Source organism: Citrus sinensis, chromosome 1 (assembly GCF_022201045.2).
Source record: "Citrus sinensis cultivar Valencia sweet orange chromosome 1, DVS_A1.0, whole genome shotgun sequence".
Taxonomy (NCBI): Eukaryota; Viridiplantae; Streptophyta; class Magnoliopsida; order Sapindales; family Rutaceae; genus Citrus; species Citrus sinensis.
In genome coordinates this window covers 5,127,731-5,146,484 of record NC_068556.1, presented here as the reverse complement: position 1 = coordinate 5,146,484, position 18,754 = coordinate 5,127,731, and the positions used below count along the sequence as shown (strand labels likewise).

The window sequence follows — 18,754 nt, the reverse complement described above, 5'->3', positions numbered from 1 at the left end:
ATCACTCAACAAAAATAATTACCAAACAAAATGATTACCATAATTAATTACCAAAATAATTCTCAACAAAATAATCACTCAACAGAAATAATTACCAAACAAAATGATTACCATAATTAATTACCAATAAAATTACCAACAACAAAATTACCAAATTAAGTAATTACCAAACAATTACCAAACAAAATAATACTTACAAAATTACCAACAATTATAAAAAATAATTACCACTGAGCAGCGACCACGGAGTAGATCTGTAGTAACGAGCGAGTGAGGAACAAAATTACCAACAATTATCAAAAAATAATTATAAAAAAATCACGTGCGGGAGAGAGTGCTGGAGTGATCTGCAGTCAAGGGAGAGAGTGCTAGAGGAAGGAGTGGAGTGTGCTGAGGGAGGGAGAGAGGGAAACCCTTGATCTGCAGTCAAGGCTTCTACATCGAGACTGCCTTCTCTCCTTCGTATCACAACTACCTCAACGCCTTAGTGTGCTGAGGGAGGGAGAGATGGACGATGGCTGAGAGAGAGTGTTTCTGACAATGATGGTCGAGAGAATGGCAAAACAGTAGCTTACTTCTTTTCTTTGAAAATAATGCTGCCTTACTTTTCATTTTTCTATTATTTCTATTAAATGGCTAGATGGTTGAGAGAATGGCAAAATGACAGCTTCTCTCAACCATCTAGCCATTTAGCAGTACTCAACTTTCTTTGTTGTTAAAAAAATATGCATCTTTCTGAAAATCATTGCTTTGATAAATTTGTACATTCATGAGTTATGGCTACTAGTTTACTAATGGGCTTGGTGACCCGACCCGAAGAACTCTCGATTGTTATTATCAAGTACCCAACCCAAGGCCCAAAGACGATACATACATGGTGATACATTATACAGATGCAGCTGACGCTACGCATCACTCGTCGTTGGACTATTGCCCTTCTCAAAATCTTCAATCAATATCAACCAATCGTTTCCTTGCCTCTGCAAACTACTCCACCAAGCCAAAGCCACACCATTAGACTCGTCGATTAAAATTAGTGAAAGGATTATAAAGAAATACAATAAAATAAAATAAAATCAATGGCCAGCACACATGCTCACCAAAATTTGCGGCCAATTGCGGCCTCTGGTCTCACTTCCCACCAGCTGAGCACCACAAGACCCGTCAGACTTTATTTCCCTCCAAGAAGTTTCAAATCAAGAAGTATAGCCGTTAAAACTAACCAGAATTTGAAGTGGGCAGTTAGGCTGAGCCTAGTGGACCAAAGCAGCCCGCCACAATCAACGGTCGACGTGGAATGGCTTGTGGGTTTTTTATATGATGATCTTCCACATCTGTTTGATGATCAGGGGATTGACCGGACGGCGTACGATGAGCAGGTCAAGTTCAGGGACCCTATCACCAAACATGATACTATAAGTGGTTATCTTTTCAACATTTCTATGTTGAAGATGGTCTTCAGACCTGCCTTTCAGTTGCACTGGGTCAAGCAGGTTTGGTTTTATTATTAGTTTGTTTTATTAATTGAATAGAACAGCTTGTGTATTGACCGCATTTACACTTTTTAGTTTGACCTTGTAATTTTTTTTTTTCTTTTTTTTAATACAAGATATGTAAAAATGTTTTACGTAATGATGATGATGTAACCATGTTCTGGCATTAGTAAAACTGTATATAAAAGTTCTCGTCTCCAATGCAAAGCAGTGATTAGAATGATTTGGTATACCTATGATGTTGACAGTTAAATTATACATTATGCTTGCTGTTGCAGCCTTTCAGAGTGAATAATTTAAGGTTTTTGAAGTTGCATATATTCATAATTTAATGCCATCTTGTACTGGTCTAAATGGTTGACTTCCATTCCTGAGATTAGCGACTGCATGGAATTCTTAGTGTTTAATAATTAGATTATTGAGTCAGTATTAGAGAATTACACATTTATTATATTCAATGATGACCAAATTTTGAGTTAAGATGCTTTTTCTATTTACGCTCTTAAACTGAATTTTAGTTTTTGGTGCTAAAACTGTCACAATGTTGATTATCACTTAAGCAATGCAACTTTTTCTTGACTGGTTGAGTTGTTGTAGACAGGACCGTATGAGATAACTACAAGATGGACTATGGTAATGAAGTTCATGCCTCTGCCATGGAAACCAGAGTTGGTATTTACTGGCACCTCGGTTATGGGCATTAATCCAGAGACCGGGAAGTTTTGCAGCCACTTGGTACAATCTCAAATATCTTCGGTTAAAATGGATAGACTATGCGGTTGACCAGAAATATCAGCAACCTGTGTTTTTCAATTTGTAGGATTTATGGGATTCCATCAAGAATAATGACTATTTTTCGCTGGAGGGTTTCTTGGATGTGTTGAAGCAGGTTTTGACTCCTTTTATTTGCTTTAAATTCACCTAGATCAGCATGTACAACTAGACACAAATTAGTTTTCTTTCTTACGTGTACATTTTAATTCTTTGCAGTTGCGAATTTACAAGACTCCTGATCTGGAAACACCAAAATATCAGATACTCAAAAGGACTGCAAATTATGAGGTTTTTTGCACTCCCTTGGATAGATTGTGTTTCATTCTTGTTTTATTTATTTCTCTCTTGTGCGTGAATCACTGAATCAGTATCAAAACAAGCATACTATCTAGTTATGCATGGTCATTTTGTTTGTTAAACATTAAAGACAGAGGTTAAATTTTCATTAAGTGCATAAAAAACAGAAAGATGCCTGACTTGAACTTAGGTTTATCAACAAAGATGATTATTAGAAATATTAATGTCAGCTGGCTATGAGAAATAGTGCTACTCACAGTACAAAATAGATGCACTGCACTGTTACTGCTATTTCTTTTCTCAATTGTTCTTTAAGTCAGTAAGCTGTTCTTTTTACTTTGTGCATAACAAAACAAAGAGAGGCTGTCCTTCTGAGGAACATGAAGTGTGATTGTGCAAGTCCAAGGGCACAATATGCAGTTAATTCTTTACAAATGTAAAGGAAGGCAACAGAATATAAATACCAAGAAAAGCTCATTGCATATCTGTGCAGAATGGTCTTATACCCCTTTAGTACCAATTGATCTGCACGTTAATCACTATCTTGAACTGGACTTAAAGAATCTAGCGGACTCTCATTATTGTATGGTTTCATACTATTGTGGTCATAATCTTCGGCAGCCTGTCTACTCTTTTGCTTTCCTAAAATTTTATAAAATTTATGCACTAATTAAAATTTTTGTAACCACTGAAAGATAACTCGTTCTAGTAGTTTTTGTTTCATATTCACGAGCTAAACAAATGTAATTCAGTGTCGTAAATTTATATGACCAGACACAAGAATGATTGTACAGGTTAGGAGGTACTCCCCATTTATCGTGGTGGAAACTAATGGAGACAAGCTATCTGGGTCAACTGGCTTTAATGATGTTGCTGGGTAAGTTGTATATTTATTTTAATTAAATCCAAAATCAGCATTTTCCTTCTTCTCCAATCATTCAGATGCTATATTGATATTTCTTATAGTTGATTCTATCTGTACAGGTATATTTTTGGGAAAAACTCCAAAACAGAGAAGATACCTATGACAACCCCTGTCTTCACTCAGGCATATGATAATGAATTGAAGAAAGTATCTATCCAAATTGTTCTTCCACAGGATAAAGATATGAGCAGGTGAGATTCATTAACTATATTTGTTGCACATTATGGATATCTGAAGCTATTAGAAATGTTTGTTCCATTGATTAATCTCAAAACCTTGGAGAGAGGAAATATTTGGAAAATGAATATTTATTTATCCATTCCATGGTAGAAGCAGACAAGTAATAAGTGTGAACCTTTATCCAGCTTACCAGATCCTAATCAAGAAACACTTGACCTCAGAAAGGTGGAAGGAGGCATTGCTGCAGTATTGAAGTTCAGTGGAAAACCTACTGAGGATATTGTTCATGAGAAAGAGAAAGAATTGCACACTAGTCTTATCAGAGATGGTCTGAGACCTAAAATAGGTTGTCTGCTTGCTCGATACAATGACCCCGGCCAAACATGGAGCTTTATAATGGTATGATATTGAACTCTGTCCAAGGATATTTTTCCCGTTTATTACATGTCTGTCTCCACTGTGTTTCTAGTATTTGTTCTGCACTTTTCCTTATAATTCAACTTTAAGACATCTAGCTCGTGATTATTAGGCTTCTTAAAGAGAAAATTTACTGTGGCATAGTCAAAGATTTTAGATTTACATGCTGTTCACTGTGTAAACCTCTGTATTAGCCATCCATCCATATAGGGAATATAAACTAAACTTTGCTACTGACCGCTAAAATACTTAAAAGCAAAACTACTTGTGATAGCTTTTAGGCTAGTGAGAGAGAGAGAGAGAGAGAGGGAAAAAAAAAAACTTGTTGTATCACTGTGAAGTATGGGTTTATACAAGGAAGACATCAAGAAATGTCTAAGATTTTGCCCAACTTCAGTACCAATTACATACCATGGCCAATGGACAGATTCAGAAAAGTCATCACTAGCACTATCATTGGGTTACAATAGGAAAATACTATTTTATTATCATTAGTAGATAAACACATGTTATTATTTATTAATATCATCCCTTCTCTTTTTCTTTTGTGGTTCGCTGCATTGAAGAGGAATGAAGTACTCATATGGCTTGAGGAGTTCTCGTTGGATTCGTGAATTTGCGCCGATACTTTGACCAGCGCTCTCCCAGCTCCCAATTCATCATCTTCCTTCTCTTCTAATGGTTATTTTCCAGTAAATTGCTGATATAGCAAATATTATAGGCATGCATTAGAATGATATTGATTACCACGTATACATATGTAGAAAATTTCGCATAGTTTCTATTTTTTCTCTGTCTTATTACTGTAGTCAAACGACAGTCTCTTTCTATTACATATTTGATATTCCAATTGTTAACCTCTCTGTCTGCTACTATATTGTTGTCCAAAATACACGCTTCTGAGTGATTTTGCCTATACTCATGCAATAGGATGAAAGTGTTGGCTTATTGATATTTATGCCCATTTTTGGTTCGGAAATCTCTTGGTTTTCACAACCTGAGTCATGTGCTGGAATCCGGTTTGGATTTGAATGTGAAACAATCAATTAAAGAGATTACAGAAACAGTGCAAAAACTACTGCTGCCTCAGTGCCTCCAATGCCATCGACAAACGTTAGCAAATTGAAAACAGTTGATTCCCATTGTTGTCTGTTTTTACTTCGCGAAGAAAATTGGCATCAACAAGCTAAAGGGTCCGTGAACGTAAAGCCATACACTTGTCATACGCAACATTGGGTAGCTTCTAGAATCTAGACTTGGCACAACCTTTTTTTCACCGTTAAAATGTGTGGCACCCGAATTTCCAACACACCCATTACTTGCTTTGCTGGCAAAATGTTTGTTCCCCTAGAAAGAAGTTTGTGATAACGATGACAAGTGCCTGTCTCTTTTCATTTTTTAGAACATTGCACGTCACATTCACATGTAGCCAGTGCCTCTCTGATACTATTGTTCAAATGCCTTTCAATTTCGAATAAATGTTACGTGCCGGGGGCTTCATCTTGCTACAAAACAAAATGAATAAAGCTCTCATTATTCATCATTCCCAATTTCCCACTCTCTATTTTTTTTTTTTTAGACTGATTAATCATCAGATTAATCCATTACATAGATATTTACAACAACTGCTTATTGTAGCAGAGGTATTACACTGATATTTACAATCAGATATATATGATTGGAACTTATATTATTATAATGAATTCTATGAAGTACATGCCTCACAGGAGAGGATGTCCATACTCCACTTGCATTTCGCAAGGGAGAAGGATATAAAGAACATTTAGCCCCCATAATACTTTTGTGGGGACTAGAACCACTGTCTTCACAATACTTGTGAGGGCAGCAGCCCACCACTTCGGCCAAGGCCGAAGTGGCCACACTCTCTAATTTACTTCATATAAATCTCACAAATTTCCGTTAAAGGTTAAAATCCATTAAATCTTACTGATATTATGAAATAATAATTGGAATCCCATAAACACCTGATAAATCATACAGCCACATGACAGATATGATTCACATGATATGTATTTGGTTGGTATTCGTGCAAGCATCATGAAATTAATGCCTCATGGTGCTGTTTGTGAATTATTTATAAATTATTTAGATTGACTTTCTCATAAATTTTTTTTAAAAATTATATATTCATTTTGTGTATAATGGCATTTTTTTTAGAAAGGTATGATAGATAATTTGAGAAAACAATTATTATTTTTTAATACACTAATATATTTCAATCCAAATTATATTAATATCTATAATTAGAAATCAATCAAAACTATTTTTATTATATATAATATTAAGTATATGCTCTACTCAATATTAATGCAACGCAGGGACTTGAATGGATGCATTCTAAACTTTCCGAGTGTATGCATGTGCCACTGAGGTCTTAAAGTTGTTTTCTAACTGGCAAGCGGCAGCCGGAATGAAAGTGGCAAGTGTTGAAGCCCCAAGTCAGGAGAGCCGTTGGATGATAATCAGACAAAAAGACTTGACAAGGCTCGTTAACCTCAAAGTCAAAACATTCAATTCAAAACAATCCAGCGCCTGCGCCGCCCATTTTAACTTAATTAATGTGTTGTATGTGTTATGCTTTATAAGCTTCCTTAACGCGTATTTGTAGCCAGTTTCCTCGATGGTTTCCATTATCTTCTCTCTTTAGTATAAATTTTATTCCCGTTTCTCCTCACGTTCAAATTTTTCATTCTAACTATAGCTTTTGCCATTTTTTGTTTGTCCTAAGCAGCGAATTCTTTTTTTTTTTTTTTCTCGTTGGTTTCTCTGTCGAGATTCAAGCGATCCGCCGGTGGGTTTTGACAATCAAGGTCAGTCATCTTTTCCCCAACTGTTGTTGCATCAAAAGGGTTTGTTTGTTTGTGTTTTTATTTGGGTATGTGTAGAATTATGCAGAATGTAGTTCTGTTACGTGAATGCTGATGTGGGTTTATTGAACTTTTATCTAAATTTTAACTTCTAATCATTTTGGAAGTTTAAAGCTTTTGAAATTGGAGAAAAAAAAAATTGGAATTTGGTAACATTTTCCGAAAAGGATACCTTTTTCTTTCTCACGGTTTCAATGTATGAACTATGAAGCTTATCTTGAAGGATATGCAGAGATTATGGAGCCTGGGTGGCCATAAAGTTAATTTCTTGCTTATTTTTAGTATCTACGGTATTGTGTAGTTGCAAATTAGGCCAGAAGAGAAAGACAATCTCGATGTAGGTGAAAAAGAATTTCTCAGTAAAGGTCAATTTGGATCTAATTCAACCATAAAAGGCAGCAAAAAGTTACCTTTTTTTAGAACTTTATTTCACCTTCTTATTTGTTACCTGATGATACTCAATCTTGTGTGCTTTAAATTGAATGTTATTGATATTATTGTTGTTGTTGTTTTGGCAAATGTGCTGACCTTTATAATTGAAACTGTGGCAGGGAAAATGACTGAGCCAAAACCAAATACGCCCTTGATCCCACCAACATCACCATCACGAAATCTCCCTGATTTCAAGAAGTCAGTTAAGCTAAAATATGTGAAACTTGGATATCATTACCTAATCACTCATGGAATGTTCCTCTTCCTTTCACCTCTTGTAGTCATAGTTGCCGCGCAGCTTTCAACGTTTTCTTTTCAGGACCTTTATGATCTTTGGGAGCATCTCCAGTACAATCTTATTTCTGTTATCATATGCTCAACTTTGCTTGTTTTCCTCTTGACACTTTACTTTCTCACTCGCCCCCGGCCTGTTTACCTCGTAGACTTTTCCTGCTACAAGCCTGAAGAATCTCGGAAATGTACTAAAAGGATTTTTATGGATCAGTCCCGGATGACTGGTACATTTACAGAGGAAAATCTTCAGTTTCAGAAGAAGATCCTAGAGCGATCTGGACTTGGTGATTCAACTTACCTTCCAGAGGCTGTGCTCAACATTCCTCCAAACCCATCAATGAAAGAAGCTAGAAAAGAAGCTGAGGCTGTGATGTTTGGTGCCATTGATGAGCTTTTTGCAAAAACCTCTGTGAAACCCAAGGACATTGGTATCTTGATTGTGAATTGTAGCTTGTTCAATCCAACGCCATCTCTGTCTGCCATGGTCATCAACCATTACAAGCTTCGAGGGAATATAATTAGCTACAATTTGGGAGGGATGGGCTGCAGTGCAGGTTTGATTTCAATTGATCTTGCAAACAATCTTCTTCAGGTTCATCCCAACTCTTATGCATTGGTTATTAGCATGGAGAACATCACATTGAATTGGTACTTTGGAAATGATCGGTCAAAGCTTGTTTCAAATTGCTTATTCCGGATGGGAGGGGCTGCAATATTGCTTTCAAACAGATTCTCTGACAGAAGAAGATCGAAATACAGATTGGTGCACACTGTCCGTACGCACAAGGGTGCTGATGATAACTGCTTTGCCTGTGTTACTCAAGAAGAAGACTCTGAAGGGAAAGTTGGTGTTACTTTGTCAAAAAATCTGATGGCTGTCGCAGGGGATGCCTTAAAGACCAATATCACCACACTGGGGCCTCTTGTTCTGCCAATGTCTGAGCAGCTGCTCTTCTTTGCTACATTAGTTGGGAAGAAACTATTCAAGATGAAGATCAAGCCTTACATCCCAGATTTCAAACTGGCTTTTGAGCATTTCTGCATTCATGCTGGAGGGAGAGCTGTTTTGGATGAATTGGAGAAGAACTTGCAGCTGTCTGATTGGCACATGGAACCATCAAGGATGACACTTTATCGTTTTGGCAACACATCAAGCAGTTCACTTTGGTATGAATTGGCTTATTCAGAAGCCAAGGGCAGGATAAAGAAAGGTGATAGAACATGGCAAATAGCATTTGGTTCTGGGTTCAAGTGTAACAGTGCAGTGTGGAAGGCTTTAAGGTCAATAAACTCGGCAAAGGAGAAGAACCCATGGATGGACGAGATCCACCATTTCCCTGTAGATGTTCCTAAGGTTTCAACCATATAATTCCCGGACTGGGTTGCTGGTTGTTTGATTGGATATATTTTGCACTTCTTTCTAATTAGGCTGTTGAAATTCATTGGTGCTTACATGTCAGGACAAGAGTAGTTTCTTGATTGATTGCTGGCTGTTTTGCATGTAATTGTTGTAGGGTTAAGTTTTGTGATATTGGTGGAGTCGTGATTCAATTCATTTTGACTAATTTGATTCACGGTATATTTCTGGTGGGAAAGAAGATATTGGAGCATTTCCAATTGCGATCTGTTTTATAAGAGATTAATCTATTGTGTTTTCAGATCTTCATATGACTATTTAAACAAAATTTCATCTCTAGCTGCATCAAATTATTTTTGCCGTTTAGCCCGTAATTCTAAGCAGAGCATGATATGGTTTAAGCAAGAGGCTTAGCTCGCAGGCCATTAGCAACCCAATGTTACTTGCAACAAGTACTTTTACTCCATTTCTACTCCAACGCTCCATATAAAACGTGATTTTGGTCTACGTAACTCCATAAAGATGAGATTATCGAACAGCTATGAGCCTCGTGCAGACGGGAACTTTATTTTAAAATGATAGAATCAAATGTATAGTTTGCAATTTGCCAGGGAATGCTATCAATTAGCTTCAAATCACTATGAACTGCTTCAAGACGAATCTTTCTCACAACCCACAGTATCACAGATTAAGAAGGCACATACTAAACGGCCAATCATTGCTGACAAATACTTGCAATTTTTCAAATGTGCACGCCGTCTTGCACCAGGTACATTGAAATGGACCAAAACCAGTCTCCACATATGATATACCATACGCCAATAACTTCACACTCTCCCAGTTGTGTTGGGCCATTTCAAATCTCTAATGTATGATTGCTACCAGTAGCCACCACAGGCAATGGATTGCGCAAAAGTCTACCGGACAAATTGCCTTTACAATTTCACATTCAAAATTCTACAGGACAATCGACTACAGACAAATTGCACTGATGATACTAAAAAAACACCAAAATGTAACTAATAGAATTCCGACATCCTACTAAATGACAACCTTTGATACCATACAGAGATTTAAATTGCCAAATGATGTCATTATCCACATGTCATAACAGGCATACCAAGTTCAGTAACCTAAGATCAAGCACAAATAAAAATAAGAAGACATCAAGGTATGGCCTTGCTTCAATAGCAGGGGGTTAACAAATCCATAAATCTGATCACAGGATGAGGATTCTGCCCGCATTATAGGCAACCATAATCCACTTGAAACTAGTCCTTGGTTGACTTGTTGATTAGTGATTTGTGGATATGAGGGATGACACCGCCACCAGCGATGGTTCCTTTGATCAGGGTATCAAGTTCTTCATCACCACGGATTGCAAGCTGCAAATGCCTGGGAGTTATACGCTTCACCTTAAGATCTTTGCTTGCATTTCCAGCCAGCTCCAACACCTCTGCAGTCAAATATTCCAAGATGGCAGCAGAGTACACAGCAGCAGTCGCTCCTACTCTTCCATGTGCTGTGGTTCTTGACTTCAAAAGACGGTGAATCCGACCAACCGGGAACTGCAAGTCACAAATCACACATAATATTCGCCAATGAAGGTAAACATAGCATGCAACACCCCAACATGATAATTAAGGCAACTATTTTCAGAACTTAACCAGGAATCAGAATCCCAAAGGTATCATACTGTTATACCATTGAAATGAAGGAAAAGAAGAAGCAGAAGAAACAATCATGTCCTGCCTTTTGCATCAATGGGGCAACAAAGGCATATGAATACATCAATGTTGTTCAAAACTTTATAAATGTATCTGTTGTGACTGTTAAAAACCAACCCAACCAGGAAGTCTCTCTCAAAAAAGGACCCAGCTACAACAGATTCTTGAAACATCATAAAATCAGGTACACTCATTACTTGTAATGTCAGCAACCAACATAGATTCACCAATCATAACTCATAGCAGAGTCCAAAAACACTATTTCAGAGCCAAACTGTAGTACAAAAGCAATTAGACGTGGACAATGTTATTCCATTGCCAAAATAGTGCCCCTCATGTATCATCCAAATTTAATTTTGTCATAACCCTGGCAAAAAATGGATGAGGAAGTTGCTACCCTAGATTACAGGAATCCAAGGAAAATGCAACAATCAACACTTAAAACATGGGTCATCTCATCCATCACTTTATTTAATTTCAACGCGAGGATTTTGAGATATATACTTAGGAAGCTGAGAAAACAATATTCATTATACTACTGCTAAAATAAAGTGCCTGGCAGAATGGTGATCCCATGTCACAGACAAAAAAAATGCCTGACAGCTATATCTTTTCCCTGAACAATCTAGGGCCATGGACTTCATGTGACTTAGGTTTTAACCCAAGCAAATAATTCCTCTAAAAGAGATAAAATTGAGTATCCTATGTGTTTATCAAGTTTCATCATCTTCTAAAAGGCACTCATTATTGTAAACATTACATAAAAAAATATGGGTAAGGAAGCAAGAGATCAAACACAGCCGGCATCAAAGAGAAACAGAAAACCAGTAATGAACCAATAACCATTAACAACAAACAGAAACTCGACTATGCCGTAAAGCTATCTATTCAATTATTCATCTAATAACTTTAAATAACAACCTTCACCTCTGTCACCCACCTAAAGCTTATATCAGAGGATTCATATCTATCATAAAAATTTAAAACACCATCGATAACTTGTGCTAAGGATTCATATCTATCATAAAAATTTAAAACACCATCGATAACTTGTGCTATCTAAGGCAAATTATTACTAAACCTTGGATAAAAGTTTACACTAAAAGGAAAAGCCTAAGATGTAATAAAAGACCATAATTTCGAAACTAAAATCCTGAATTCTTTGGACAACTACGAAATTTAAAAACAAACAGCAAATGGGTTAAATTTAAAAGACAAGATCAGTGCTATGAACTCAGAGAGACAAAGATCTATAAAAGAAGAAGAACCTGAAGGCCAGCACGGGAAGAGCGGGAAATGGGTTTCTTCTTGTCCTTGTCCTTGTTACTAGCCGAGGCCTTTCCCATGATCAAACCTTTCGCGCCTTTTCCCGACATCTTTCCCGCCAATAATTTAACAGATTTCGAGACAGAGACAGATTCCGCAAAGATGAAGAAAGACGGGTGAGGTTTCAAAGCCAAAGAACAAAACACCAAACTCAAGACACACAGAGATTTGTTACCGATCAAACAATCAAGGCTTCCAAGGGGGTTACTTGTTTGTTGAGGTTCCACCTATTGACATAAATAACCCTTCCATTTGTATGCTTCAAAAATAATGGCCCTTGTATTTCTATTAATTTACTGTCATGGGATTCCTTCTTTTATGTAATTTCATTTCTATCGCTTCACCTGTTATTATTATTATTATTATTATTATTATTATTATTATTATTATTATTATTATTTTCACTTTAACTTTACCCAAATTCTTATCCTTTTTCATTTTTCTCTTTTAACTTGTTTATCCACAGTTTTCGGAATAAAGTATATATTAGATATTCATGCACACAAGTTATCGCACAAAAAGATATCATCAGGATGGTTTAGTGTCTAAGATCATACAAAAATATATTAAGGGCTAGTTTAGTAATATTGTAATGTTTAAAATAATTATTATCAGTTAGCTGTGCTATACGACTGCAAAAATAATTAACCGCGAAAAATAAATTGTTAAATATTTAATTTATTTTTAAAAGTATTGTGAGTTTTAAAATGAATGTATGTATTTGATGAATTTTACTATTAAATTATCTTAAGAATATAAATGTAGAAATAGATATAATATTGAATAAAATATAAATGCATATACTCTATTTTTTATTATGTATATATAACAATTGATAATCAAATAATTTTTTTATTATTTTTATTTTTATTTTATTATCTTAATAGTATTAGTAGTAATAAGAATTTCTTCAAATTTCTTGATTTTATTTTCTAGTTGAATAAGAATAGTTTTGCACTTATATACGATGTGGGCATATATAACATATAGAATTTTATTAAGTGTAAAATTGACTCTTAAAATTAGATATTGAAAAATTATTCCTTCTCTTTTTCTTTTTCAAAATGTAATAGAGTGATTTTATCAACATTAATTTTTATAAAAACTTATCAAAAGCCACAATTAATTTTTAACCTTTTAGAATTATTTTTAGACCTATCAAAATAGTCCAAATAAACCTAAGACAAGCCTGTCATCGAAATATTAAGACGGATCACGGAGAATATGCGCCCCTCCCTTTACGTGATGCAGGATACCAAGTACTTTACAGGATGAAAATATGAAGAGCTCAATGTAATTAATAAATAAAAAAAAATAAAGCGGACCCATATGCTAATGCTTTAGTCAAAAGACTAAAAGAGTGTTGTAGCTTTAGAGGATAAAGTGGACCCATATGATAAGCGACTCGCATATCTGATTGATGGATAAATGTTTTCCCAGTAATAGTTGGTTCTCTTTTAACAATATTCTTTTGTTGTTTAAAGAAATCAGAGTGGTTTCAGGATTCTCGCAGGCGAACTGTCCATTCCATCACTTGAGTTGAACTGTTTGAGACACTTAACCTCCCCAACTGTTTAAAGAAATCAAGATACACACAGTTTTTACTTTTGAAGTTTAAACATCGAAATTGATTCAACTTCAGTGGTGAAAAAAAAAAAAAAAACAATTAGTCCACTTTATATCTCTATCTCTAATCAGTGCATCGTTAACTAGAAACTACACACACACACACACAAAAAAGAAGAAAAGAAAGTTTAGTCTGTCTCTATGTAATTATCTAGACCATTTAAACATTAAGCTTAGGCAAAGCCAATAAGAATCCGACTGCCCATTTCACTAATTCGCTGCTTCTTCCTTCTCTTTCATCTTCCCCTCGTCTGCAATGTGGAAGCCTTCAATCTTGCGTGAAACCTCATCTGCTGTAACCTTCACCTTTCCTATAGTACCATTTGCTGTTAATGTCTCAGTATCATCATTAGTCACAGGGCCGGTTTGCCATATTCTAATGGTTCCATCCTCAGATCCGGAAGCATAAGATTCCCCTCCTGGAGAGAAACGTACGCAGTGTACGGGACCATGGTGACCCTTATTGCATGCTGCATCCAGAGACAAATCAATAATTACCAATAAGAATAGAAGCTGAAAAGCAATTCTGAAAAACTGTAATTAAAAGTCACTATGTGGATTCTGCAATCAAAGCATGCAAGTAAACGTGCACTAATGTCATTTCATTGATCATGTTCGCAGCTAAACCTATCCGATGAACAAAAGGGATAAAACAATCATATATGTCCAATAAATTTTTCTTTCAGTGGATTTAGCTTATGTTGAGGAACATACCAATCTCATTGCCAGTATGGAAATCAAAAAGCGAACCCACATATCTTCTCCTCCAGCAACAAACTTATTACCATACTTCGGTTCCAATGAAGCTGATTCTATTGTGCATGGCATGTTGTAGCTCTTCACTAACCCAAAACTGGGGCCAAACAAGAAAAAAAGGTATTTTAGACAAAGCAATGCTGAAATATGGCTCAAGAAAAAGGGCTAATCTGCTCTAAAACTTACTGATTTGCATCCCAGAATTTGACAGTAGACCCATCAGCAGTTGTTATATAACGACCATCCTGACTCACTTCAGCACTGGTCACAGGTGACTTCGTCTCTAGTGTCTGGACTATCTCACCACTTCTAACATCCCATAACCTGGAAAGTTTAGTAAAAGTTATGGCAAGCTGGAAAATTAGAAGCCCCCCCAAGAGCTACATCAAAATTCCGTTTAGGAGTATACATGCATTAAAAGATTCATAAACACTGGCAATTTGAATTTAACATCAACAAGTAATCAAGCATATGCATATTACATTAAAATATCCTCTCTCTCTCTGCTTCTCCACTCTTCCTCTTAAAAATCCCTTAAAGTCTCCGCAATCTTAAAGTTAACACTCCTCTTACTAGTTTGTATCCTAAGATTTATTCCCCAAGCCCCTTGCAAGCACGACACAGATCGGTCAACAGACCCATTCCTTAGCTTATTCTATTTACTATAGAATCTATAATATTCAGTTGGACGACTTGCAGATGTAAATAATGAGAAAAGCGTCCAGCAATATCATAACATGCTATCACATAGAGTTTTGCAAAAGAATCAAAACTCTCATATTGAGAGTTGAAAGGAATAAAAGTAAAGGAAGCAAAGATACAACCACCAAAAAAGAAAATCCAACAAGCAACATAAATGCCACCTAACAGTAGCTTTAAGCATGTGTCAAAGAGACATCCATACCTGACACCCCCCATATCAGTGCAAGTGCTTAAGATTGTCTGATCACTATGAAGCCATGCAACAGTTCTGACTGAACCAGGAGACCTATCCACTTCTCTTGGAGGTGCATCTGGACGATTCAAATCAAAGATTCGGAGAATTTTCTCCATTCCCCCAGTGAGTAGCAGGTGCGTATCCTGTTTCAGGTAGAGAAACATCAAACAAGATGCATGAATATGCATATTTATAACAAACAACCATGCTCCCACTTCCATAGAATGATTCAATCAAGAATGACCAGCTGAATTAAGTTTACAGATCGGTCATAGCAAATAAATACTACCGGCCAAACAAAATGCTTAGGCTTTTCAGTAATCATAAATTCAAAAGGTAAAATCCAGAAACAGACTTTAACGCAGCAGTTGAAGACGTATATCTTCAAGGTATTGTGCATAACTTGGAGCTGGAAACATAGGTACAGCTCGAAGCATTCGAAAAAAAAAATGATCTATCCTGAAATAAAAATAAAAGAAAACAAAGAAACCAACTATACCTCAGAAAAAGAACAAGCTCGAACAATGTGCTTGTGTTCAAATGAGTGTAGCACATCTCCTGTTAATGCATCCCACACTTTCCTGCATGTATGTTTCAATGTAAATTTTATGAGAAATATATTAATTAATTAATTTATTTTTTTAGATGGAAAATTTTACAGTACAATTCACCAACCAAAGAGAGGGGAAAAAGGGGCCAACTACTTACGCACTAAAGTCGGCAGATGCAGATGCAGCACGTAAAGCATTTGTATCCAAGCAGCAACTCCACACAGCACCCTTGTGTCCTTCAAAGGTGCCAATCCAATCTCCAGTCTCTCCGTTTCTAAGCATAGGACTTGAATCTGGATCACAAAGATGAACAATCTGATTGAGCAGAGGAAAGTTACTTAAATGCTACGACTGATACCAGTCTTTCCTCCACATCATCCAAATACCAGAATCTCATTTATGGTCTAATTTCAGATTACCCTATTCTGCTTTACACCTAGTAAATTCAATCAAAAATCAAAGCCTTAGTGCGAAATAGTGTCCAACGTCCCAATAAACTAACTCACTCAAAACATAATCAAATATCAATTGAACTAATCCAGCTCTAATAATAAAACTACGATGAAATTCACAAATATATAAATAAAATAATGTTGCGGAATCAAAGGCAGGGAAGCGTACCCTTGCTGGCACTGATGAGGAAGAATCCATCGGGAGTAATCGGACTGTAAAACAGATCCACGACGGGCCTTGAATGGCCGTGGCAAACAAGAGGAACAGCAATCTTTTTCTTATCCATTTACCTAACAAAATCAATAATTTTACTTCTTTTTTTTTTTTGTGCGTGTGTCTTCGTGATCTGTGTATTAGAATTAGAAATGAAGCAAAAGAATTAAAAAAGAAGAAGTAATTTACAGGAAATGAAAGGAACAAAAATAATTAGTGAAAGAGAAATGGCGGTAGTGAAAACAGGTGGGAAACGCTAATTAATCGGGATTAAAATGGGGCCATTTTGCGTGAATCCACACCTCCTAACCCTAGGCTCTATGTGGGGATCCAAGAAAAAGAACTAATAACTACGTTGCGGAAGAAGATTAGAAACAAATTAGTTGCAGAACAGGCTTCGGTGCCTCTTACTTTATATTTTTTATTATTAAAGAATAAATTTTTTTTTTTAGAATAACACTAATATGCCTAATTTTTTTCTTTCTCAATTCAGTTAAGAGCTTATTTGTTTTTTTTTGTCTGAAATTATGACTAACCCTGAACCTATGTTAGATATAATTTTTTAAATAGAATTTATTTAAACAAAGTTTTTATTAGTAGAGTTTTTATAATAGAGTTTTTACCTAAAAAAAATTAATTATTTGGTTGTCAATGAGACATTTTTATTAAAAATTATAAACTTACTTTAATAAATAATTTTTTTAAATTATAATACGAAAGAATGGAATAAAATTGTCTCATAAGTTAAAGATATTTTAGACATTTTAATATCTAAAAAAATTTCAACCTCTATTCCCAAAAACCTAAAATTTAAACTTCTACCAATAGAGAAAAAAAACTTGTTTAATCTTCAAAAACTTTACTAAAAGAACAATAAAACTTATCTAAATAGAGCTATTACTAGTATAGTTTTTGCTTAAAAAAATTAGTTTTCTTTATTGTCATTAGGGATAGGCTTCAGTTGGGCTCGAAACATGATTTTTATTCAGTTGGGCTCGAAACATGATTTACTAAAGGTGGCCAATGGGCTGGGCGGCACGTGGCACGACATGTGTCCATACAACATGGCACGACACAAACATGTTTCGACAATGCACGCGGCACGGCACGCATTTGGGCCGAACCGTGCTCAGATTTTTAGGCACGTGGGTCTTAAAAGTACGGCACGATTAGTGATGGGCCAAAGTATGGTATGCGAAAAAATACGTCATAAGCACGCTTCATTGGTGGGCTAGCACGCGACCTGTGGGCCATCAGTAGCACGTGGGCTAAAGTATATCAAAATAATTTTTTTTAATAAAAAGTAAAATAAAATGTTATAATTTTATAAATATTTTAAAATTAAAATTTTTGATGTATTTTATTAAATTAATTTAAGTCTTAGTTTTTAAAAAAATCTAATTGTTTTATGTTTATCATTTATTAAATGAATCAATAAATATCATAATTTTAATAAATAAAATTATAAATATCACGATTTTATAAATGATATATCAAAATTTTATGACAATTAATATTTTATTTATGAAATCGTAACTTAGTTAACGGAGATATGTTTCATTTGTGATTTGTGAGTAAAATATTTTTTATATTTATACACAAAAAATAAAATTATGAATGAATTTTTTTTATGATAAATTAAAAGTTGCATTTTTATTCAATGGAGTTTAAGTCCAATTATAATATTAATAGTTCAAAAAAAATTAGGTGTAATTTGTTTCACTGCAATTGAAATAATATCATTGTGCTATAATTGAATTGATAATCGTGAAATTAAATATTTAAATATATAGTTGTGAAATTATGATAAACTGATAATAAAATGTTAATTGTTCTCTTAATAGTTAATAAAAGTTGTTATTCTTATTATTAAATTGGCTAATGGACTTGAAAAAACACACTAGGCACATAGGTTTAAACAAAATACGCCAGACACGTGGGTTTGAAGTAAAAAAAAAAAAATTGATGAGCCTTTTTGGGTACGGCTCGAGCACGTGCTTAGGCTCGTGCTGGGCTTAAAAAAAATTGGCCATGGCATTTGTGGGCCGTGCCGGCCTGTGCACCCTCACAAGCCTTGGTTTGATGGGTCATGCCGTGGCCACCCTTAA

At 35.4% G+C, this 18,754-nt stretch overlaps 4 protein-coding genes across 6 annotated transcripts; 2 read left to right on the top strand and 2 right to left on the bottom strand.

Moving 5' to 3' along the window:
• Positions 1 to 877: 877 nt before the first annotated feature.
• Positions 878 to 4,943, top strand: LOC102609473 (hypothetical protein). 3 transcript variants are annotated; one of them, XM_052434647.1, is made up of 8 exons: positions 878 to 1,493; positions 2,091 to 2,228; positions 2,314 to 2,382; positions 2,484 to 2,555; positions 3,359 to 3,441; positions 3,549 to 3,680; positions 3,891 to 4,068; positions 4,653 to 4,943. In XM_052434647.1, exons 1-8 carry the CDS (start codon positions 1,080 to 1,082, stop codon positions 4,698 to 4,700), a joined length of 1,134 nt encoding a protein of 377 aa, XP_052290607.1. In that variant the 5' UTR covers positions 878 to 1,079; the 3' UTR covers positions 4,701 to 4,943. The 3 variants fall into 3 exon arrangements, with proteins under 3 accessions (XP_052290607.1, XP_006475773.1, XP_024953674.1); XM_006475710.4 differs by having other exon boundaries at positions 896 to 1,493; positions 3,855 to 4,068; XM_025097906.2 differs by having other exon boundaries at positions 1,348 to 1,493; positions 2,095 to 2,228; positions 3,855 to 4,068.
• Positions 4,944 to 6,423: 1,480 nt separating this feature from the next.
• Positions 6,424 to 9,362, top strand: LOC102609752 (3-ketoacyl-CoA synthase 11). Its single transcript, XM_052434639.1, has 3 exons — positions 6,424 to 6,672; positions 6,839 to 6,917; positions 7,526 to 9,362. The coding sequence occupies exon 3, from the start codon at positions 7,531 to 7,533 to the stop codon at positions 9,067 to 9,069; it is 1,539 nt and encodes a 512-aa protein (XP_052290599.1). The 5' UTR covers positions 6,424 to 6,672; positions 6,839 to 6,917; positions 7,526 to 7,530; the 3' UTR covers positions 9,070 to 9,362.
• Positions 9,363 to 10,030: 668 nt separating this feature from the next.
• LOC102610066 (probable histone H2A variant 3) lies at positions 10,031 to 12,324 on the bottom strand. Its single transcript, XM_006475712.4, has 2 exons — positions 12,053 to 12,324; positions 10,031 to 10,625 (listed from the first exon to the last, which is right to left on the bottom strand). Exons 1-2 carry the CDS (start codon positions 12,158 to 12,160, stop codon positions 10,329 to 10,331), a joined length of 405 nt encoding a protein of 134 aa, XP_006475775.1. The 5' UTR covers positions 12,161 to 12,324; the 3' UTR covers positions 10,031 to 10,328.
• Positions 12,325 to 13,768: 1,444 nt separating this feature from the next.
• LOC102610385 (uncharacterized) lies at positions 13,769 to 17,092 on the bottom strand. Its single transcript, XM_006475713.4, is given in 8 exon segments — positions 13,769 to 14,206; positions 14,451 to 14,480; positions 14,483 to 14,589; positions 14,679 to 14,816; positions 15,397 to 15,572; positions 15,929 to 16,010; positions 16,138 to 16,273; positions 16,602 to 17,092. Coding segments are annotated over 8 exon segments (1,047 nt in total). The 5' UTR covers positions 16,720 to 17,092; the 3' UTR covers positions 13,769 to 13,946.
• Positions 17,093 to 18,754: the final 1,662 nt, after the last annotated feature.